This window comes from Sporisorium graminicola, chromosome SGRAM_20 (genome assembly GCF_005498985.1).
Source record: "Sporisorium graminicola strain CBS 10092 chromosome SGRAM_20, whole genome shotgun sequence".
NCBI classification, from domain to species: Eukaryota; Fungi; Basidiomycota; class Ustilaginomycetes; order Ustilaginales; family Ustilaginaceae; genus Sporisorium; species Sporisorium graminicola.
This window is the reverse complement of record NC_043729.1, coordinates 407,386-430,936: the sequence shown is the minus strand read 5'-3', so window position 1 is coordinate 430,936 and position 23,551 is coordinate 407,386. Positions and strand designations below refer to the sequence as shown.

At 57.2% G+C, this 23,551-nt stretch overlaps 5 protein-coding genes across 5 annotated transcripts; 4 read left to right on the top strand and 1 right to left on the bottom strand.

Annotated features, from left to right (window-relative positions):
- Positions 1–1,145: 1,145 nt before the first annotated feature.
- EX895_003334 (uncharacterized protein) lies at positions 1,146–2,144 on the top strand (the record flags this gene model as incomplete). The annotated part of the gene is made up of 1 exon (XM_029883932.1): positions 1,146–2,144. The coding sequence occupies one exon, from the start codon at positions 1,146–1,148 to the stop codon at positions 2,142–2,144; it is 999 nt and encodes a 332-aa protein (XP_029739738.1).
- A 1,718-nt stretch (positions 2,145–3,862) lies between these two features.
- Positions 3,863–9,624, top strand: EX895_003333 (uncharacterized protein; the record flags this gene model as incomplete). The annotated part of the gene is made up of 2 exons (XM_029883931.1): positions 3,863–4,061; positions 4,160–9,624. 2 exons carry the CDS (start codon positions 3,863–3,865, stop codon positions 9,622–9,624), a joined length of 5,664 nt encoding a protein of 1,887 aa, XP_029739737.1.
- A 664-nt stretch (positions 9,625–10,288) lies between these two features.
- On the top strand, positions 10,289–14,005 carry EX895_003332 (uncharacterized protein; the record flags this gene model as incomplete). The annotated part of the gene is made up of 1 exon (XM_029883930.1): positions 10,289–14,005. The coding sequence occupies one exon, from the start codon at positions 10,289–10,291 to the stop codon at positions 14,003–14,005; it is 3,717 nt and encodes a 1,238-aa protein (XP_029739736.1).
- Positions 14,006–14,665: 660 nt separating this feature from the next.
- Positions 14,666–17,938, top strand: EX895_003331 (uncharacterized protein; the record flags this gene model as incomplete). The annotated part of the gene is made up of 2 exons (XM_029883929.1): positions 14,666–16,957; positions 17,216–17,938. The coding sequence occupies 2 exons, from the start codon at positions 14,666–14,668 to the stop codon at positions 17,936–17,938; spliced, it is 3,015 nt and encodes a 1,004-aa protein (XP_029739735.1).
- Positions 17,939–18,381: 443 nt separating this feature from the next.
- Positions 18,382–20,574, bottom strand: EX895_003330 (uncharacterized protein; the record flags this gene model as incomplete). The annotated part of the gene is made up of 1 exon (XM_029883928.1): positions 18,382–20,574. One exon carries the CDS (start codon positions 20,572–20,574, stop codon positions 18,382–18,384), a length of 2,193 nt encoding a protein of 730 aa, XP_029739734.1.
- Positions 20,575–23,551: the final 2,977 nt, after the last annotated feature.

The following is a 23,551-nucleotide window of genomic DNA, read 5'->3' as shown; positions in this document are numbered from 1 at the left end:
TGCGCTGTTGTTTTCGATAACATAACACGGCTTGTTCTTTCAAAAATTCACATTCCGCCCCTTGCGCAGACATTCCCTTTCAGATGGCCTCGCTTGTCGTTGGTCTGATGCCATGAATTGATCTTGAAGCTCTAGCTTCTCCATGACCCCGCCGGCTTGGAGCTGCGCAGCGGCTCGTGTGATTTTCAACTGCGCCCCTGCGACGCACTAGGCTTCCGAGGCAAAAGACTAACAAAGCCAGAGCTTGGGTTTGATACCGAGGAGCCTTTGTGACTGCGCAGCGGCAACGGACTCGGTGGCTCGTCGCCCTCGATCGAGAGACGAGGGAGGAGCATGGGAACGACAGACCCAAAAAGCTTTCGTTGCCTTTGTTCTTGGCTGCGGAGACGCACGGCCAAGATCAGAGGGCCGCTGCTGGCATTTTGCGTGTGCGGCTACTGCCTCTCTGCTGGCTCGGAGCTGATTTTGAAATAGCGAACGCGGCACAGTTCGACCTTCTTTTCTGTGCGCATGAAGCTCGGCCTTGGCTTGGAAGAGCTGCTGTGCGAATCTGCTGCTGTCCTGCACGGCGCTGCAGTTGCTTCCGACTTGTGAGCCTGTCACCACCTTGACGCGCTGTCACGACTGGTACTTGTAAAAGACCAACTTTAGCTCGACTCGCATTGCCAGCCAGCATCTCCCGCCTTTCCCCCGTCGCTCGGCAAGCCATTCATACGGTCCGCTGCCTTGAACCGTAGAGCGGATTGACTGACCATCTGTCTGTCCGATCTGAACGACAGGGGATGCTCGATACTGCAACCCCCTGCCAACGGCACACGCGATCTTGGTGTCAGAGGAACTGTCAAGAAGACGGCTCTCGCCTCTCATATACATACTCGACCTATCCAGCCAAACGGGTCGCTTCTTCCTTCCCTCCCTTCTCCATCCTCGCCATCATCCTAGACTCGATCTCTCTTCTCCTCGTGTCCTGTTCCTCCCCCTTTCGGTTTCTACCACTCCCCCCTTTGTATTTGATCCCAGCAGCGTTGATCGCGCCGGCATCCAACTCTAGTCTTGTACTTTCACTTTGCAACACCTTCAACCTTGCTCGTTCCATCCCTCACAATCTGCAAACCCTTCCAGCACCCTACCCTGCCTCCTTCACAATGATCTGCGCCAAAACCCTCCTATTCGCCTTTGTGGCACTCTCTCTCTCCCTTATGACTGTGGCGCAGGCCGCCCAGCCCACCATCAGCCACAACGCTGCCGTGCGCCGTCACGCTGCTATGCTCGAGGCGCGTCCTGCTCGTCGATCGGTCGCCGTCGGGGATGGTAAGATGATAATGCAAAAGAGGCAGACCGCCGAGCAACTCTCTCAGGCAGCTGCACTCAAACAGTGGGACGACGACTTCCACGCCAAGAACGCTGAGTGGCAGAAGGCTGCTATGGCTGCCTTGGCTGAAGGCAAGACCCCACCTACCTATGACCAGTACTGGGATGGCAAGTCAGGCGGCTCTTCGTCGTCGTCATCGTCGTCCGACTCTGGCTCTTCTTCCTCCTCGTCCTCCGACAGCGGCTCTTCCGATGCTACTTCGGCCGCTCCCCAGCAAGACCAGTCCAGCGGTGCTTCTACGCAGGACAACTCTGGCTCCGAGTCGGACGATTGTGCCGAACAGGACTCGAACAACGACGCGACGCCCGCCGCTCCGTCGTCGAGTGCTCCCAGCGCCACCTCTTCCAAGGGCGCTGCCGCCGCCGCTGCTGCCACGGGAAGCAAGAACAACGCAGCTCATAGCAACTCGAACGCAAGCTCGTCGTCGTCGTCGCAGGCCACATCGGGACACTTTGGCGGACAGGCGACCTACTATGCTCCCGGCTTGGGCGCTTGTGGCTGGACCAACACCGAATCGGACTACATTGTCGCCATCTCTGCCTCATTGTTCGACTCGTTTGGCACGGGCAACCCCAACAAGAACCCGGCTTGCGGACACAAGATCTCGGCTAGCTACGGAGGCAAGACCATCACGGTCTCTGTTGCCGATCGATGTGTTGGCTGTGCATGGGGCGACCTCGACTTTACGCCGACTGGCTTCTCGCAGCTCGCCGACATGTCCAAGGGCCGTCTGAGTGGCTTGACGTGGTCGTGGATTGATTCTGCGCCCTAAGAAGCCGGGTGGAGAATCCATGTGCACGCTCTGGCTCTGGTTTGTTGGTCGCTGGTCTAGCTGACATTCCAGAGCTGCTAGCTGCTCTTCTGCCCACCTATGAGTCGCTGGACGATTCAATGCCAAGTTTTCGGATGACTCTGGTATCGGTAGCTTGAACATTGCACGCAGTCCACCTTGATGGTTTCAGGACGCGCGATCGACAGCTGCTGCTGATCCCGAGCCTCGACTGGTTCCGCACGTCACCTTTCTTGCTCTCTGTATTTTGTAATACCCACTCATACAACCGTTGCAAACAGCTACACATCTTTAGACAGCGTGTCGACCGAGTTCTATGACCGAAAGCATACATCGACGACGACGTGATTGTCACAGGCGAAGCTGCATGTGGGACTCTGATGAGAAGGAGCGAGGACCGCGTCTTTTGAATCGGAAAAGAGAGGGAGAAGCAATTGTTGTGAGAACTATCGAGTTGACGGGTCCTGGAAGCAGTTCTTCGAGCCCAATTCCCGCGTGCCAGAGTCGAGTTTGAGATTGATGAGTCGTGACTTGAGGCCGACGGCAAGAGGCGCTTTGACAGCAGAAGAGGGGAATTATTTTCGGAAATCGACGACAGCCGCGCTTTGCAGTGACATTTGGCAAGTTGACAGCCCAGTGCCCTGAAAGACAAGACCGAGGTCACCGTTTGTGTGCGCTCGGTGTGAGTTTCAAGGTGGAAGCCCGTGAGCCTGATTTCTGAGTGGGTTTTCGGTCTGCTGCATTTCTTTGCCGCTTGCAGCTTCGAAGCTTCAGGGCGTGCGTGCAATTGCGTCTAACCGTTGTGGTGAATTAACTTAGTCTAATTCTTAAATTAGGGCGTGGGGAATCTCGGTGTCTGTGTGGTGCGGTAAAGTGTACGTGTGTATGTGTGTGCCCTGTGCGACTCAGATGAGCTCGGCGGGAGGCAGGAGCAGAAGAGCCTTGGGCGGTAAGAGCGCGCGTGCAAACTGGCAAATGTTAATTTGTGCTGTGCACCTTTTCCCGAGTCGACGATGTTCATGGTTCACTTTGTCTCTGCCACAGCTCTTTCGAATCCATTCCTTCCTCAACCAAACCGCTTTCCATTCATACACGTTCATTCGTTCATTGGTTCAATCGTTCCTCCCTCCTCTCCTCAAGAGTACGTATACCTTCTGGCATACACTCGCGCGCTCGGGCCTACACTCCATCGTTACGCCCAACCCTGCCATCTGCACGCCTTCGCGTTGTCTCCGACAAGACCAAAGTGCAACGAGTTCCTTTTTGCCTCCCTCGTCTCTGCTACGCTACGGACACTCCAGCCTGGAACAGAGCGAGGCACCATCACTGTACACTGTTATCCACCATTCTGGCTACCTAGATTGCTGCATTCTACCGACCGTTGGCTCGATCGCTGTCGTCATGAACAAGTAAACCTTAACCTTGACCCATCACCTGGCACAGCGCTTTTTCTCAACCCACCCACGCCTTGACTCGACTTGGCTGCTTGCTCGCTCGCATGCTCTGACGAGCTTGTCGTCTTTTGTTATACCACGCAGCAAACAAGGTTGACTCTACTTTCAGCGCCTCCGCATCTTGACTCAGGGTTCGAGCCTAACTTTGGCATCTAAAGGCACCAGCCCGCCTGCCTTGACCTCACTCAGCACAGCGGCACCTCACACTCTTCATCCAGCTCCATCTCGATAAGCTTTCTCGCCATCATGCAAGATTCACACCCGCCCGCGTCGGCGCCATCATCGTCGTCGCTCGCTGTCGAATCACAGTCCGACTTGGAGCCCAAACCCACTTGGGCCCAGATCAGCTTCGATGACGACTTCGACCTCAACCTCGCTGCCAGCCCCAATCTGGGCGCAACAAAGGATCTCTGGTCAACATCAGCGCAATCACCAAAATCGCTCAGTGAGTATCACATGCGTCTGCGTGGCGCTTCTCGTATCTCTATGGCTTCATCTTGTACTGACTTTCACCTACGTCTCGATTGCTCCTGCACTATCTAGGCCAAGGCACTGCAGCAGCAACTCCTCCAGCTCCAACGTATTCGGACACTTCTATCCCTGTTCATCCCAACGAAGGGCGGCTCGTCCAGCAGGACAGAAAGATCTCACTCAGCCCAGAGTCGGCCAACAAGGCGCTTCCGCAACTCCCGGCCATCTCTGCCACCGCCCCCACTACCGTTACCGCAGACGCTGAAACCTCGGATCGCCTTCAGCCATCCCGCGAATCGCCTGCGTCTGTTTCAACAAGCACGCTTCCCGTTTCGACTAGCTTTGTCAGCACTGCACATTCTCGCAAACCCTCGTCTCAGGATGGAGCACGTACACCCAAGCCGCCAGGCACTCCGCCAGTGCACTCGTTCGCTTCGCCCATCGTCACAGCCGCCACGCCTGAGCAGCCGCAACGTTTCGACCTTGCCGACACCCCCACGGCGCATCGACGTCAGAACAGCGGCAACGTACTGTCCGATCGGCGCCAAGCAGAACCGCCATCTCGCCCTGTCTCGTCAGCGGATGCCTACATGAAACCCATCGAAACGCTCCAATCCGAAAACTCGAGCCGTCCTGGTACAGCCATGAGCCATCTCAGCGGTTCCAATTGGATGCACGACGGTCCCGGCAACCGCAGCAGCGTCGGCACCTCCTCGAGCACGCCCATGAACCAGGCAAAGCGCGCTTCGGTGCTGTCGTTTCAAACCGCCAACAGTGCAGGCTTCACGAGCGGCGACGAAGCGAGAGCCTCTGACCGAGATCATCTCCCCGACAAGGCGTTTGCCACGGCCAACGATTCCGCACCAGCTCAAGTTACTGCTGCTGCTTCAGCTCAGCCGACTGTGATCCGCCCTTGGCTCAATCGAGGTGCCTCGGGCTACGGCACTTCACCCGACGAGCGTTTCATTCCTGGGGGACTTCCTGGCTCCTTCTGGGATGAGCCAGCTTCCCAAACTCGCACCACCATTCCTGTCGTTGATGCAGCTGCAGCTGCTTCCACTGCCTCGACGCCTACGCAGCTTGATGTTCAGTCCGGACTTGCCGACGTGATCACCAATCACGGAAACACCAGCAACGGCGATCTTCGGGGCTCCCGCGAGTCGGCTGCTACCAATCCCGAGTCGATACCCGCACTCGCACCTATCAACACGCAGGGCCTGGCTCCCGCTTCACCTAATGCACCGCTCTCGTCCACCACCATTGCTGCCCCATCCGACGAGACGGCACAGGCAATCCGCCGGTCGCCTGACCTTGTCCGAGACCGACAGCCTTACGTGCCATTCCCCGTAGATGCTGCTGCACCGCTGCCTCCTGCCAAGGACGTGCGTCCGGTCCAGACTGTTGCTCCCGTGGTTTCGTACAACTCGCAGCGCGGTGGTGTCGGCCAGAGCTTCGATCAGACAGCTGGCCCAGCTCCGGCGGGAAACCTTGTGCCACCACCTCTGCCCTCCGAGACTGGAAGTCAACACCCACCCTTTTCGTCAGACATGCTCATGAATGGTCCTGCCGACCATAGACCTGTCTCTGATTACCGCAAGAAGCCCTTGGCCGACATTTCGCCAGCACAGAAGGCTGCCGGTCTCGCCCATCTCCAGGCACAGGCGAAAGCTGCCAAGCAGCAGGCTAGCATGGACAGGCCGTCGCACACTCCTCCCCCGACGAATCCGCCTAACGAGGCACCACCCATCCCCGTCCTCGAGCGTGGCCGTCGCAAGTCGAACGCCAGTCTGACCGCCAACGTAGCCCTAGCACAGGCCGCTGCTGCTAGCACAGGTGCACCTCGAGGCGATGCGATCGATCGGCCCGATACGCCAAGCGCCGAGAGCGCCTCGCAAGAGTCCAGTGCGCCGCCCGACGGCGAGATCGAGGCACGCGCAGAGTGGGAGCGCAGACGCAGGATGAAGCCCAAGAACGGCAGAAAGCAGTCCGAGCTATCCAAACCGCAAAAGGGTCGCTCTGACACCTTCAAGAGCCAGCTCAGACCGCTCCAGCTCGTCCCCGCCGACAACAACCTCAACAGCTTTGCAGCTCGGAACGGCATCGGTGCCCGCGCAAACGGCGACCGAACTAGCTTGGCACCCGGCGATCGCAACGCCAGCGCACTCACATCCACCTCAGCTGACGCGTCCAGACAAACCTATAGCACGCAGCAATTGCAGAAGCTACAAGCGCGCGAGCAGAGGAGGAGCGTGGGAGCTTTCAGTGCTGCCATGGCGGCAGCCAACGTTGTTTCGAGCGGCAGCAATGGACCCTATCCCGTCTTTGCCTCTCCCAACACAGGACCTCAAAAGGTCGGCTCGCGGCAGTATCCCGGCCTCATGGCACAGCGCAGTCTGGTGCCTCCCTTCGAGCTCCAACACCGCCCTGACGGCCTTCCTTCGGGCCTTATTGGACCGGACGGTGTGCGAAGGAGCCTCAACGATCCCGAGGTGTGTCTCGAGTGCATGATGCGCGACGAAGACATGATTGACATTCGCGTCGTTGGGGAGGGCATCTGGGAACGTGAGAGTGACAAGGATTTTGAAGAGGCGGTCCGCCTCGAGGCAGAAGAAGCAGCAGCCAACGCTAACGGCGGCGCCTATGGTCCGAGCGGAAGCAGCGGTCATGGCGATAGTCTCAGTAGCCATCGTGATTCGCGAGGCTCTCGCAGGCCACGCAAGAAAATCGGAAAGGGCGAACCTCTCACCGTCGAGCGACTCAAACTCCACACGCAGATGAACCCGCCCGCATCCTCATTCCGATGGCGCACGCTGCAGACGTTTTTGGCTGTGCAAGCCAAGTATATTGCCATGGAGCAGCAGAGGATGCGGCTCGAGGCCGAGAAGAAGACGAGGCAGAACACAGATTCCATGAGCAGCCGCGGCAGCATGATCATGTTGGACGCACCCGCGCCTGCAACGGCTCAGCAGCCGGAGCGCGGCCTCTCTTCGCCCTTCGCGCCGCCTCGGGAAGCTTCCACTGCTATCGCCTCGGTCCCTGCACGCCAGTCGATACTACAGACGTCGAAAGATGACAGCGGCCTGACACCACAGGAAAAGCAAGAGAAGGAGCGCGATGTGGCAGCAGCTCAAGCGGCTCGCAAGAAGATGACGGCTGGCGCAGTGCCTCCTCCCATTTCAACCACAACGCCGCCGCTTGGCATGCCAGTCTACCCTGTCACGCCGCTGCAGACTCGCACGCTGCCCAAAGCGATGCCAGTGCGCTCGGGCTCGGATCCTGAAGAGCAGCTCAGCGGGCTAGCCGTCACTGGCGGTGTTGTAACTCCCAACAGTGGTCGCCGCGTGCCCTTCGGCTCCGCGCAAGCAGCCAGAGCAGCGAGCGTGCAGGATCTGCGCTCGGCGGCCGACGCCTCCCGATCAGCAACGTACCCTCCGAGCCCGGCAGACAGCCTCATGCCTCCGTCAAGATCGATGATTGGAGCATCGCCCACCGGCACACCTTCGCGACTGGCGAATCGTTCAGGCGCGTCTCAGCTGTCGCTGATGCACAGTGGTTCGATGATCGATATGCACGTCGCTCAAGAAGACCGTGCCGAGCATCGACTCAACCAGAACGGCTTCCTGCCGGCAACGCCGCTGGGTGTCGAATCGCCAGCTGCGCTCAACCCATCCTTTTACGGGTTCCCCGGCGATGGCGAATCGTCGCTTCCCGATGCAGCCGCATTTGAACGATCTCGAATGGTGTCCGGTGACGGCTACGTCGACCCCATGGCGGCTGGACCGCGCGGACTGGATCTAGATCGCGACGACAGCTTTCAACGCAAGAAGAAGGGCTTCCGGGGTCTGTTCTCCAAGCTTACGGGCAACAGCGGTGGTCCCAGCCGGGAGAACACGGGTGGCCCAGCTGCAGGTGGCAGCTTGAACGGCAGCATCGCCAGTCGCAACGCCAGCAAACGCTCGCAAGGCTCGGCTGCGGAAAGTCCGGGCGCTCGACAAAACTCGTTCAGTGCGGATCGTTCGCTCGATGCCATCAGTCCGCCGCTCAACGGCATGCTCAGCAAAGCCCGCAAGTCGACCTCTTCGTTCTTCCGCAATGGCACTGAGCCAGACTTCGAGCCCAGGGCGCGTGCTCTTCAGCAAGGTGGAAGCAACTCGATCTTCCAGAACCCACCAGGCATGACGAGCCAAAACAGCCTCGACCTTGGACCATTCCAGCCTGCCTCGCCGCAAGCGAACGCGCTCGGAAGCCCCAATGGCCGCATGACACAGCAGCAGCAGCAACGAAAAGCACCCAATCCTCTGATGCAAAAGTATCTCAACTCGCCCTCGCCGCAGACGCAGGCATCTCCCGTGTCAAGTCCTGTTCCCATGGTGCAATCACCGCTGAGCAACGGACGCATGTCGAGCTTTGCGAGCATGCGAGATCTTCGGCCTTCTGCGTTGCAGTCCATTCCTGACGTCCAGCAGGGTGTCAACGAGTCGGACCCACGCAAGTCGATGCGTTCGAGCGGCGGTAGTGCGAGCTTGCGCAAGGAATTGCCTTCTATGCCATCACCCGCAGATGATTTCGAGAGGCAACGGACTACTTCGATTGGAGCAGCGGGAGGAGTCAGGAATTCTGTGCTCGCAAATCTAAGCCCGATGCCAGCTGGTCAAGGCACCAATGCCGATACGACATATGGAACAATTCCTGATGACGCCTCGATCAACAGCAATGGGCCTCGACGACCTCCCAGAAACCCACGCCGACGCGATGGATCGCTCGATCAGCCCGGCCTCAGGGACGCCAACGGCCGTGGCAGTGACGGACCCTTGTCTGCTCAACGTGATTTCCCTCTGCAGGGTCGATCCTACTCGGAAGCCTACACCGGGGCCATCGGCTCGCCTATCGGCACAGAGCAGCGACAGAACAAAAAGTCGATCTTCCGCCTGCCATTTGGCCGCAAGAAGCGCGAGTCGACATTTGGCGCTGCGGACAAGAGCAATCCCTCGATCGTGATTGGCGGTGCCGACGGATTCGAGCCTCAACCGCAACCAAGGTCGATGAGCAGCTCCTTCTTACCGAAGCTGCGATCGCGCAAGAGCTACTCTGGTCTCGGTGTGCCGAAGCCTAGCTTCCAGGCGGAACGTCAACGTGTACTTTCTTCGCCTGCGCACGACGCTTCCGATGCTGGCTTGCCGCCCCGAAGCCAGAGCGCATTCGGGATGGCGCCGACGCAACGATTCATGTCGATGGACCTGCCACGCCGGTCGATGAATGTGGGACGCGCCAACGCTCGCAATCGACTGAGCACAGTGCAATACGGCGCCGACGACGATGAAGAGGACGAGGACGAGGATGACGAGATGGAGCGCGAGCCAGGCTACGAAGCGGAATTCGAACGGTACGCACAGGAAGCAGCTGAGGAACGCTACCTCACCACAGGAGCACGTGGTGCTAAGGATGTGAGCTTCGGCAGAAAGAGTCTCAACTTGCTGCGCGAGGGCTTCAAGATGCCGCTTCGCACTGTCAGCGGTGACCAGAAGAAGCAGCGCTAAATGGCGAGACCTGAGCGGCTGTTGGCAGGGCTGCTCTCCTCTCCCTTGTTGTGCAATCGGGCCCAAAGGTTAACGGGCGCAAGGTTGGCTTATACCAAAGTACATGCATACGTACAGTTTCTTGTTGCGAATCACTTGACTTTATGGGAGGGACGTGTGTTGGTCGAGCGAGCAAGAGTCCATGGTGAAGAGGAAGGAGAGCGTTGCATCACGTGATGTTGAACGCGTATCCTTGCTTGGCTGCCTTTCTACCAATAAAATCGGGATTTCTGTGTAAAAAAATCAAGGATTTTGGATTTTGGAAGGCGTTGATCGGGTTGAACAAAGATTGGGACTTTCAACAGAACGTCAGGTCGCGTGTGTGTGTGTGTGTGTTGATCTCTTGACTAGCAAAAGCAGACCCCACGCGAGACCTTTTTTTGGACAGAAGCCGCTCAGTTGTGCCTCCACTCGCAGTCTATCAACCTTCTCTCACTCTCTCTCTCTCTCTCTCCCTCTTTCTTCGAGTCACTGTCTCAGCTACCACACGATCGATCCTCAGCAACATATATACAGCATAGACGAAAGGCAGCTACACGATATCCTGCCATCACCTAGCCTTTGCTGACAAGCGGGGCTCCATTCATCCTACGACCCACCATCCAGGCCGAGAGGAGGAGGAAGGATGCCTTCCAGAACGCTCGCCCCCGATGCCAAGATCAACATAGCATCGGCCAGCGACCTTCACTCGCATTTCGATGAACTGTACGACGATCTATACGCTCCCGAAACCGAACATACGTGGCAAAAGATCGAACGTGCGCTAGTGCATATCCAAGCCATCACTCGAGGTGGAGCCACCAAGCATGCCGAATTTGTAGCACTACTGAAAGAAGCAGCCGCACCCATCAGCAATGCGCTGCTGTCAGAGAGGACCAAGCTATCGGGTACGGCGGGCGATCTGCTCAACTCGATAGCCCCCCGGATGGCCGAGAGATTCGAACCGCTCGTATCTGTCTTTGTGCCCACGCTACTTCTGATCTGTGCTAGGACCAACAAAGTAGCGGTTAAGCGAGCCGAAAAGTCGTTGCATTTCATCGTCAAGCACTGTCGACCCCCTTCGATGGTGACCTATCTCAAAGAGGCGATCAAGGACAAAGGTCAAGGTTTGAGGGCAGTAGCTGCGGCGACGTTGGAAATGGTTTTGGAGCATACGGAAAAGGAAAGGCTGGCACGACGTGTCGGTGATATCGAGTCATGTATCAAAAGCGGCGCTACAGATTCCAACCCGGAAGTTAGACAGACGACAAAGAGGCTCTTTGAGCTGTATGTCGCCTTCTGGCCCGAACGCGTGGAACACTTTACCAAGCCTATGACGCCTACCATCCGCAGATACCTTTCGTTGCCCAAAACGGGAGCATTGATCGTCGACGTTCCACCTATGACCGAAGTGTCCACAAAACCAACACACTCTTCGAGACCGCCACCAGCGCCACAGCACACTTTGCACTCGAGTCGACAAGACGATCTGCTGATGCCCGCATCGCATGCTCCGCCATCTCGCAGTGCTCCCACACCAGCCTACAATTTCTTCCCAGACCTCCACAAGTCGACTGCAGCATTAAACTCATCTACAGCGCGTATGCCGGTGGCTGCAGGAGGGTTCGGTATGAACGACGCATCGTATGGAAAGCGAGGGCTACTCGCCGAGCAGATCGCCGCAGCTCGAAACGCTCGCTTAGCCCGCATACCATCATTCAACTTTGACGAACTGCCCAAATCCAACGAGAACGGCCCGACTATGAAGAGGCAGCCGAGTTTCGACCAATTGCGAGCCCAATCAGCTGCACCGACCGCTACATTCCGTGTGCCCAGGTTCGACGTCGTCGTAGCGCCCACGAGCTCCGATGGCCGATCACGAAGTGCTCACGCTTCCGATCCGGCTCAGTACAGAGACATCAATGCCGTCACGCCTTCGTTTGCAGCTGCGTCCGGTCTGCATGGCAAGAGCGCGCTACTAGCAGCTTACAAGCAGGCGTTTGCCGTCGAAAGCGGTGTCAAGTCTGGAGCTTCTTCATCATCACGCGAACGCCTGCATTGGGAACATTCCGACAAGCAGTCGAAACACCACGATAAGAGGCGCGAAAAGACGGTGGCAGTGCGATTCGATTCGGACAGCAAACACGAAAATCCCGTCCAGCACACAGAAGGCAATTTGGACGAGCTGCGAAGATCCAAGTCGGCGCCTCAGATCCACGTCGACAAGGTGCAGAGACCAGCAGAAGTGGACAGCAATTCCAAAGCGAGCAAGGCTGGCCGCAGTGAAGCCGCAGACTGGGCCGATTCCGACGACGACGACGACGAGGCCAATAGACCAAGCACGCCTCCTGAACGAGTCCTGCACGCACAAACACCCAGAACCGGCGTCAAAGCCAGCAGAGTCCCTGCTCAACGCGTGGTGATGCATTCCGAGGTCAAGGTGTCGGCTATGCGCGTAGCTGTGCCCACTCCTTCAGCTAAAGTGGCTGCGGGGAGAGTGGTGAGCTCCACGTTGTCGGCTGAGTCGAGTCCTGTGGCGAGATCTCGAGTTGCAAAAGTCGACCCCGCAACGCAGGAAGAGGAGGCAAAGGAAAGTCCGGTACGAACCGAGACGAAGGAAGTGGCCGGTGTTAATGCAAAGCTGACGGATGAGAAGGTAAAGGAGGTGGAAGAGGAAAAGAAAGAGGTTGCGGCCGCGAAGACGAAAGAGGATGTTAAGGACAAGCCATCGGCTCTGGGAAAGAAGCCAACGACTTCGACGATGGTGGGATCTTCCAAGCAGCCCGTCAAGAGCGCAACAACCAAGACGGCACCCTCAGCATCTATTGCTGCCAAGGCGCGGCTTGAAGCTCGAGTAGCCGTCAGACCTGCGACAGCAACAGCAGCAGCAGCAACAGCAGCCGATAGCAAGAAAGTCGTTCCAAGGCCTGTCAGCTCCGTCGCAAAGCCAACCATGGTCAGAAAGCCGGTCACTTCCTTGACCGTCGCAGCCGGACCAGCGTCCAAACCAGCAGCAGCAGCAGCTTCCAGCGCCAAGCCTACCAAAGCACCTTCGACAGTCAAGCCAAATTCTGCAACAAGCACAGCGACCGCAAGAGCCAAAGCCGCCACAGCGAACAAGGTCGCCGCTCCAACGACTGCATCATCCGCAGCCAAGAGACAAGAGCCTGCCACCGTCGTCGCAAGAACATCAACGTTGATGGCGCCCACAGCGTCGACACGTAACAAGATCGTCCCCGCAGCAGCAGTCAAGAAGTTCCAGCCCAAGCTGTCGTCCACAATTAGCAACCCACGATCCAAAAGCTCAATCGCTGCATCATTGGCGGCCAAGAGTAAAGTGCTAGGAGCGCCAGCGGCTTCAGACAAGGCGAGTGCGGTGCGAAAAGCCGCTGGTGCGACGGTCGTTGCGAGGATGAAGGTGGGGAGACGAGGGTCGACGGCGGCGGGGGCAGGGCACATCATTGGAAAGGAGGTACGTGTTGCGGTGATTGAGAAGGAGGCGGTGGCGGAGGAGACTGTAGCGCAAAATTCAGGTGCAGCACCGGAGGCAGAGGGAGAAGGGGAGTCGTCGACAGGGCAAGGATCCGTGGTGACAGACAACGATGTTTCAGGGGAGGACAAGGTTGTCGCAAACGAGAAAGTGGTCATCTTCGAGTCAGGACCCACTACCGAGCCTCTTGCCGTTGTTGAGGCCGCAACGGAGCAGGACATTATCTCGATCAGCCCCGATTCTACCACCTACGAGGCAGAGATGGATGCTGAAGTGGAGCAACAACAAATCGCAGCCGACGAAGATTCGCGAAGCACCGAACCAGTCGCTATCTCTACACCCAGCGCTGTAGCCACACCTGTCAGAAAGCCGGTTGCAGGCGCCACCGCCACGCCTCCCGCCCAAATCCGCACTCCGCTGACCAGCAAAGACACTAACGTGCCACGAGCAGCGACCCCCCTCACCGGAGGCCGAACTAACAAGATCACCCCCTCGCCTCCGCCCACAAGCCAGACCAAATCGAAGCCGGCACGCTCCTTTCCGGGGTCACCTTTGCGCCGCACTACGCCATCGCCGTCAAAGGCTCTATTGCCACGATTTGTGGCGGACGCATCATCATCGTTCGAAGAAAGCGATTCCGAGGAGGAGGAGGAAGAGGAAGAAGATACAGAACAGGTGGTGCAGTTGCATTTCCGTTCTCGTCCTGTCGCCACACAGCTACCCCCAGCACAACAGGTGGTGGTCAAGGGGCACAAGGTGGTCAGTGCGGGACCCAATAAGCAACTGGTACTGGGCTTGGACTCCTCGGACGATTCTGGGGTCGTGGAAGCTGGTGAGGGCGACGAAACTGTGCTGTTGGAACACGCTGTGTAAGCATGCGTACCTTCCATTGCAACTCTGATATCTAAAAGCATTGATGAGCGCACTCTTTGTGAATGAGCATTGTCTGCACTGTAACACGAGATTGCTTTCACTGACAATCGTTTGATACAGTATATCGACGACGTCTTGGAGCGAATCGGTAACTTGTGAACAGCTCGAGTCGGATCGAAATTTCTGTGATGTTAGACCGAAGTTTCGAAATAGATGCCGGAAATCGCTCCACTTGTTTTAGCGAGAAAAAAGAGCTTAGGTCAAAAAAGAAGGATCGCGATCTACAACTCGCCGAGAGAGGCATTCAGGGCCGGTTTCCGCGGGGAACCGCTTGATTTTACGGAAGCAGTGACAAGTCGTCGGCTCTTCCGAAGACAAGGGGAAGAATGTGTGATCAAGTCGAACTGACTGCCGACGTCTTTCTCTCTCTTTCACATCACAACGCTCCTTCCGACCAACGCACACACGCTCGTTCTGCTTTCCTGACTCACACGTCGAATCGGGATAGCATACGTTGAGCGTCTTGGGATCGAGTCGCGAGCAACGCGTAACTCTCCTTACTACCTCGTCTATCCCACTCAGCAATCGGCCGAGACAGGTACACCTTGGATGGCATTGCGATTCGTCGTCATCACCTAGCTGATCCTGCTCGCCACCATCATGTGGCCCACGGCCACCGCCGTTGTCGGCATGCGCTCCTGCGCTCGAGCTCCTGAGCTGAGAGCAGCGTTCGGCTCGACGTGGTCAATATCTGTTGCAGCCTCACGAACATATTCGACGCAACGTACACTTTCTCATGCCGCCAGCGTATTTCGACCAGCTCTGTCACCGTTCACCCTGTCGACCACGAGTCTGACGCTGCAACGCACATTCTCCACCTCCGTTCCCCCCTACAACAAGACCGAGCCTGTCAAATTGGCCCCAGCTTCAACACAGGCAACACCCCAGGATACCCATCCCGAGACAGCATCAGATGACAACAAGGCCGTTACGAACAATGCTCCCGGATCACTCGCATCACGGCTCTCTGCACGCGTCAGAGCGTTGCTCCAAGCACAGCTGGTCAAGTCAGCGCCGAAATCCAAAGACGGCGCCTCGCCCGCCCCGACCACTTTCCCCGATCTCAAGCGGCTCTTTTCGCTTGCCATGCCTCAGAGGAGAAGCATTCTCATCGCTCTGGGGCTGCTGCTCATCTCGTCATCTATCACGCTGACCGTTCCCTTTGCCATTGGCCGACTGATCGACTTCTTCACGTCCGGTCAGAACGCGCTGTTTGGCCTCGGATTCGGCACCGTCGCCGGGCTCATGCTTCTCATCTTTGCTGTAGGCGCGGGTGCCAAGGCCGGGAGCAACATCCTGCTCGAACTGTCCGGTGTCCGCGTTATTCAGGGTATCCGCAACCAGGCGTACCGATCGGCCTTGCGACAGGACGTCGAACTCGCCGACAAGGGTGCTGGTGATGTGGTCAGCCGTCTCAGCGTCGATACCAGTATCGTGGGAGAGTCGCTCACCTCCGATATCGGCGACGGCCTCCGTGCGGGTGCTACAGTGCTGTTCGCGGGTACAGCCATGTTTATGATCTCGTCCAAGCTGACGCTGCTCATGATGGCGGTTGTGCCACCTGCTGCAATCGGTGCGGTTTTCTACGGCCGTTATCTGCGCGATTTGACGCACAAGACGCAGGATGCAGTCGGGCAAATGACAAGATTGGCAGAGGAGCGTCTTTCGCCTCCGGCGTTTCGAACCGTGACGGCATTCAACACGCAGAAGCAGGAGTTGCGACGTTTCGACGAGAGGATCAGATCAATTGTCGACCTGCAGACCAAGGAGGCGTACGCTTCCGGCCTCTTCTATGCCGGAACGGGCTTCGTGGGCAACTGCGCCATCTTGACGCTGCTGACGTACGGCGGACACCTGGTGAGCAGGGGCGAGATCTCTGTGGGCGACTTGACCTCGCTGCTCATGTATACGGCGTACCTGGGTGGCGGCATGGTCAGCCTCACCTCGTTCTTCGCGTCGCTTATGAAAGGACTCGGTGCCGGTGCGCGCGTGTTTGAGCTCATCGATCGCGAATCCAACGTGGCCCTCGGTAAGGGGGAGCCACTGCAAGTTTCTTCCAGCACCACAGCTCGCTTGCCCGTCCGCTTCCAAGACGTGCATTTCACCTACCCGTCCCGCCCGCAGCAGCCCATCCTGCGCGGGGTGACGCTTGACATTGAGCCAGGCCAGTCGTACGCGCTCGTCGGCGGATCGGGCGCGGGCAAGTCGTCGGTGCACTCGCTGCTGTTGCGCTTCTACGACCCGACCAAGGGCAAGATTTTGCTGGCGGGTCGCGACCTGGCGAGCTATAAACCGGAGAGCGTACGTAAGCATCTGGCGCTCGTGCCGCAGGAGCCGATCCTGTTCGATGGTACGCTCGAGGAGAACATCAAGTACGGAACCGAGTCAGCTACGCGCGAGGAAGTGGAGCAGGCCGCACGCATGGCTGGGTGCGAGTCGTTCATCGCCGAGATGCCGCGTGGCCTGGATACGGTGATTGGATCGCGTCAGTTGTCCGGTGGGCAGAGACAGCGCATTGCAATTGCGCGAGCGTTGGTGAGGAAACCGGCGATCCTGCTACTGGACGAGGCAACGTCCGCACTGGACTCGGCGTCCGAGCTGATGGTGAACAAGGCGATTGAAGAAATCATCAAGCAGGGCAAGATTACCGTGTGGATCGTTGCGCATCGCCTGTCGACCATCAAGAGCGCGAACAACATCCAGGTGTTGGAGAAGGGCAGAATTGTCGAGCAGGGCACGTTTGAGCAGTTGGATCGACCGGGGTCGAGGTTTAGGGCCTTGATGGCTGCTCAGCTCGAGGCAAATGCTGGAGAGACGGTGGAGGAGGATGCAGAGGAGATGGTGTTGGGGGATGCGACGAGCGACAACGGCGGTGAAGTTGCGTCTTCTACGGTACGTTGATTGGCGATGACGACGAATGTTTCTTTTCGTGTACGACAAGTCTCCACCCCTCAACCCTCGCACCTCTCTCTCTCTCTCTTCGTAGGAAATGATATAGATCGAAGCATCACAATCTGTCGTGTCGTCTGGAAGAGAGAGGAGGACATAGAGGGATGCGTAAGGGTTCGAACTTGGCTGATTGGGAACGTGATGATTGCTGACGCTCCTCTCTCTGTTCCTTTCCATCCTGCGCTTTTTCCTCCCAAACAGACATCCCGTACTACTACGCACGCCGGCAGCACCTCGATCGGGCCGCGTCGCTCACTGCACACCTCTTGTCGAGCCTTCTCCTCTTCCTCCTCTTCCTCCTCTTCCTCCTCTTCCTCCTCTTCCTCCTCTTCCTCCTCCTCCTCCTCCTCTCGGACAACACCTTCGCCCAACCCCATACACCCAGCCATCCCAACCACAGGCACATGGAGCCTCAACAGCGTTATCAACCCTGCCTCCACCAGTACCTCGTCATCATCAACGGACGAGCTGCTGAGCGAGGGTGAGCTGGACAAGCTGCATCGCCTGTCTGCGCTCGTTCCTCCGTCAAATGCCGACGAGAGGCACGTGTTGAAGCGCAGATTGGCCGGCTTGCTGCGCTTGGTGAGGGCGGTGCTTCCGGCCGGCTCCTCTGCCACTGCTTCTGCTTCCAGCACTGCCAACGGCGGAGCGGGAATTGCAGTCGACAAGGTGGCTCCGGTTCAGGTAGGACAGGCCGGGGAGATGGTCGATGCACGACCACTAAACGTCTACGATTCGCGCTGGAACGTGTGTCTTGTCGCCGAGCAACACACCGCGGCCACCACCGCCGCCGACGACGGGAGTGCACAACGACAACGAGGGAAACAAGAAAGAGGGGCCGGAGTGCTGGACAGAGACGAGCTGCTTTCGAAGGTGGACAAGAAACGCAAGTACCAAGGCTTCTTTGTCGTCGATCGGACGTAGTGCTCCCCTTCGTCTGCAACTTCGAACAGCAGGACGCGATGCCGACGATCAGGCTCTGTACGCCGCCACTTCACTTTCACTTTCACTTGTTGATCATCGTGCAAGTTGAGAAGAAAACAAGGCTGTCGTGTGCAAATCAAGTGTCGACCCAGACGAGGCAGTGATTCCGTTGCATGCCAAGACGGTTCTGCATCTCGCGAGGATCGTTCCGATGCACATATCTCCGGCGTGAGAAAAAGCCAGAGGCCAAATGTCTTCACAAGTCATTGCACTTGAACGCGCAGCAACATTGTACAATCAAGCCCCTTGCATGAGGTTGAGAAGGAGAGTGATAAAGGTTCAAGGGAAATGGTACTTTTACATAGCGAGGTAGATCATAGGTAAGACAGCAAACTAGTACAACGGCGATAACAGATATAGTCCGATGGGGAGCGAGTCAATGTTCAAATACGGGTATCATCAAGAGCAAAGGCAACGGAAAGGACAACATTGGTGAACTCGTCCTGGTTGTCGAACAACGTGGCTGCCCAGGGCAGGTCGCGCAGTTTGGCCTCGGACTGTTCCTTGTTTGTGTCGGCAGCAAACGTGTCCTTGCGGAACTGCACGAGTTGGCGGAGAGTGGGACGGACAAAAGGTGCACCCGCCTCGTTGAGGACATTCTGATTAGCGTGGTGAGCTTGGAGCCAGTCGGCTTCGTTGTCGGCTTCAAATTCGCCTGCACCAGCAGGCAGAGGGATGTCAAGAATGAGCGAACACCCTGCCAGACGCTCGCGTGCATCGCCGCCGTTTTCTCGGAATCGCTGCAGAACAAGAAGCGAGTAAGACGCGAACAGAGTACGGACCATGGTCTCGATCCATCCAAACGTGGCAAGGCTCGGAGTCGCTGTGTCCGAAGCCGCCCTGCACGCTTCGACAGTGTGAGCGAGTAGCGACTGGGACAACTCTGAAAGCACCAAGAGCGTCTGGTTGAGGAGAGCAGCGTCGACATGATCCGTGATCGCAGGCTCGTCGGTGAAAACGATCAGAACGAGATACATCCACAACGACGCTACGGCGCCGAACACCGTCACAGGATCCGCGTCGGTTTTCTTGAGCTCTGCTTCCGAGGACAAGATGGACGTGATCTGCTCCGAGATGAGCTTCCATATCAAGCTTTGACTGGCGGGCAAACGGACGTAGTATCCGGCAAGGAGAGAACGAGCATTGGCCAGAGATTCTGGCACCCGAGCACGGTTCTCCTGGAGCCACTTGCGGTGTATAAAGGGAGGAATGGGTGCCGTCGGATCCGTGAGTACCATTAGAGCTGGGTACGAGACAAAGTGAGCAGCACTGGCCTGCGCGATCGAGGCCGCGACTTCGCCATTCTGATCCGGCTGGACCCACCATTGCTTTGCGCTTGGCAACTGAGGTGCAGGCAAGACGAGCTGTCCATTGCAGTCGTATCGCGACTGGGGTGGCGTGGAGGCGTCGGACAAGGAGCGCCTTAGTGGGTGACTTGTCGCGTGTGCGCCACTTGCAGGTGGGTGAAGCTCTTGGAAGGCCGGAAGGAAGCCTGGGTTGATGGAGAGACCCATGGTCTGTGCAAGCGAGGCTGCAAATTTGGCCGAGATGGGTGTATCGACAACGGGCGAATGCAAGATAGCTGAAAAGTTTCCACTGATGGCCGAGTGCAAGCTAGGTCCCATACGATACAATGGCGATGGCACGACAGGTTCAGCGAGCCACCCTGAAAGATCGATACCATGCTGAAAGACGCCAGATCGGATGGGCGAAGGGTTGGGCCAGTGATTGCGGTTGTTGAGGTTCGAAGTGATGAGGGTAGGAGGTCGCGGCGGAGGCATCATGGCGTTGGCTGCTGCCATCGAGGAATGCGGAAGCTGGCGTGAAGATGGGGCACCCATGGAAGAGCGTGCGGTCCACGAGGTTTGCATGGTTGGATCTTGAGCAAGCGTCTCATCGAGTGCTTCGGGAAGACTGGCGGTCCTGTGACGGCTATGCGGTGGCGCAAGGAAGCTGTCGTTGACCATGCCTTGCATTCTAGATGGATCCGAGTCGGCATGGCCTAGGTTCTGGTTGAGTCGCACGACAGGCGTTTCCTCTCCCTCCTCGTTGGCGAAAGCGAGTCCGGAGCGGTTCATGTTGGTTACGATAGGACCCGTGTTGGTACGAGAGAATCCACTCGACTTGCGAGCTGTTATCCTCTGTGGACCTGGAGCAGCGTCCGACTCGAGATTGAGGTCGTGGAACGAATGTGGCGATTCAGTTCGAACAGGCGGAGCCATGGAAGCGTACGAAGGCTGGCCGGAGATGGTAAAGTTTGCGAGATTCGGAGGCGCAGACTCGGGATGTTCTGCCACGCTGTGCTGCGATCGAGGAGAGCCAAAGGCAGAACCAGCTGCGGAGGAAGCTGGATCGTGCCATGACTGTGCCTCGCTTTCACTCTGGCTGTCGTAATCAAGTTCTCCCTCGCGCTTGACGTAGCTGGAATTGGGAGCCATGAACGGGTTGGAGGAGACGTTGAAGCTCGGATCGACCATGGCCCAGTGTGCGTTGGGCATGGTGGACGCCATGGAGGCGCCTGGGGTCATTGCATGGGCCATGTGAGGCGTGGTGATGGATTGCATGTGGGCATCCATGTTTGGTACGGCGCCAGCGTTGCGAGCCTTCCGAACGTTGGGGTTGCCGGACCTCGGAGCGTAGGTGCACTGCTTCCCTCGCGCACGACATCGACCACAGGTAGGCACTTCGAGATCACACCTTGCCTTGGATCTGGCACACTCGTAGCAGCTCTTCTGACGATCGAACGAGGGCTGGGCAAGCGCCCTTGCTTCTCTTGCCAAGTGACGTCGTAGCAAGTCGTCGCGAGCAAATACCTTGCCGCAGTTGGGACACGGAAATCCTTGGGATGAAGAAGAGGGACCAGGACCGGATCGACCCGTCGATGTGCCGCTGAAGCTGCTATTCCCTGATGGCTCGAAGGAGCTCGAATATGATTCGTGATCGCTTAGCTGATCTGCCAGCGACGACGACGAAGCGGAAGCGTGCGAAGAGGCGTAAAACGTATTGGGCACCGTCGTCGTCGGAAGCTGTCCGAAGGAAGCTGACTGCTGCTGTACCGGCATCGCCGACATGATGGGAAAGCCGGATTGAGGATGGTTCTGTGGAGGAAATCCACTGTTTCCCGCGCTCATGCTACGCCGATTCTGGACTCGATCATCGAAGACGGTGAGTGGGAACGGCGCGACAACGCGATTGTGCGAAGAGGTGAACTCTCCGTGACGATTCTAGTTGATTTGGCCGGATCGAACTTCGGGTGGAGAATGAGAGCGTGAAATCTGTCGCAGACGATCAGCTCGAGGAGCTGTCGTTGAGAGTATAGCTTGATGGATGAAGGCTTGGGCGTGCAAATTGCAGAACGCCAAAGAAATTCAAGCTCTGAAGCGTGCGCGCAACGCTTTAGTAACAAACAGCAGTAGCCAAAAGAGTGTCTGCGGGCAACTCCGATTTCCAAGCGGCCGCGAATTCAAAATGCTTCGTTGTTGAGATAGTCGGAGCGGACTCCTGTCGTTTTTCGCTCGCTGCGGCTGCGAGCGTGCCTACTTTTTCGACTCTTGATTCTGCTTTGACCTTCGATCAACGATGTTGGGGCAGAGCGTCGCAAATGATGATGGCCAAGGGAGAGCGGTGATACAGCGTCGAGCGGTGGTGGGGACTGGAAAGCGAAAGGATGCAAAATGCTGGGCAGAGGTAACTGGCGATGACGAAGGAAAGCGGAGGGGGGGAAGTCGCAAACGACGACGCGCAGCTGGCATCGCCTCTTTATGAGCGTTTCGTAGAAGAATAACACCGATCAGCGCCGAAATGACCGCGGAGTAGACGAAGGTAGGCAACGGGAAGGACGAGGAGGCGGAATCGGTTTCAAATGCGTAGAATGGCGTAGATGGCAGGTAGAGTAGAACCGACAAACCAACATTGTCAATTCAAGAGCTCGCCCAGGGAGGCGCATAGAGTGCGGCGCGGCCAATGAAGTTGACCTGTCTCGTTTTGCATGTTGCTAATGGTCGGCTCGGAAAGCGGCCTGCCCACTCTGATGGATTCCTGCAAGCACAGGAGATTCGACAGGTCCTTCAGTGGACTCGGTTTGCGAAACCATTGGCACGGGTCTCTCTCTCTCTCCTCTCCTCTCATTTTTCGTTCCTAATTCAATCTCGTTCCGCTGGCTTGTTGAGAAAAGGAGAAAAAGAGGAAGGGAAAAAAAAGACTCGGAAGATGTCGTCTCCCCTTCTATCGCTACTGAACTCTGTTTTGCTAGCGGCTAAAATACGATGATCAGGTTGAAACCTCAATCGCTGGTTGCCAAAGCAAAGGAGCCAGCCAACCTGCCCGCCGATGTGTTATATTCTGGGCTGGAAAACGTCGCGATTTCGGCCCATGGCCCAGCGGGTTTCTCAACTCCATGATCGGATTTTGCTGCTCCTAATCTGATGCATGAATGGTGTCTGACATTCTGGTCGGTCTATGGTTCTACGTGCAAGGAACCAGCCAGAACGACGGAAGCGGTTGAGGTCAAGAAGGGGTTGTGTTGTCGCGCTTCCGTTGGAGAAGCTGGCAATGCAGCACTTTGCACAAGCGAGCCACTTGCCTCGCTTGATTGACCGCTCAGTCGCTCTTTGCGACCGCCGCAACAGCTGAATCCTACTTTCATGGCCGAGACGTCTCGAAGCCACCTTCGTTGGAATCGCCGGCGACGTCCTTACACCAAGTGGTCTGTCGCGAGCCTCGTGCCGGTCCAAGCTCTTGTCGTGATCTACGAGCATTTGGAAATGAAAATAAATTTTTTATAATAAAAAATGCACCTGAATGCGCAGTGGCAGCTGCAGGGCTGCATTGATTTTGGGTGTCCTTGCACAACTTTTCCGGCCCACGAGTCAGAGGAACGGATTTCCGGCGACGTCGGTTGCGGGAGCGTACATTTGAGACGAGAGTCGGGCCAGTCACGTTAACGATGACCACGTAGCTTCCTGAAACCGGCTCAGCAGTTGTTTCCTCTTGAATTTGCAGCCATCATGCTTGCTGCTCGCATAGCTCGTCGGAGCCGACTTCCCTCGTCACCTCCTTGCGACATGTTCTCCAACCAGGAAGCCGTTCTCGGAGATCCGCCTAACGCTCGGTGAGCGAGAACATCGTGACGCTAGCCCCCCTCGCCTCACCTTCCCCCACTCTCATGCCTGACGTTCATGACAGGCAATACCGTAGGAGCAAGCGAGCTACAGCAACTTGAGATGCTGTACTGTGGAAGAGGGCAATCCAATACCTTACGAACCTGCTTATGTCGTTTGTGCTCCTTCGCGCCCTTTACCGACTAAAACCAGAACGCACCGGTACTTCCGCCGGAAGCCCGGCGACTTGCTGCACTTTGTCAACAAAAACAAGCAAAGTTCGGAAAACCGGGTGCAATCTGTGTGAATGTGAGATTTTTTGGTGGGCGAGACATTCCCGATTTCGAAATATAGAAACTTGCCCCGATCAGGGCAAATCATGGCTCTATCAACGTGACCTGTTCGCGAAAATCGCGTCTTTTGGATGCGTAAAGAGGTGTTGTGTTGGTGGTGT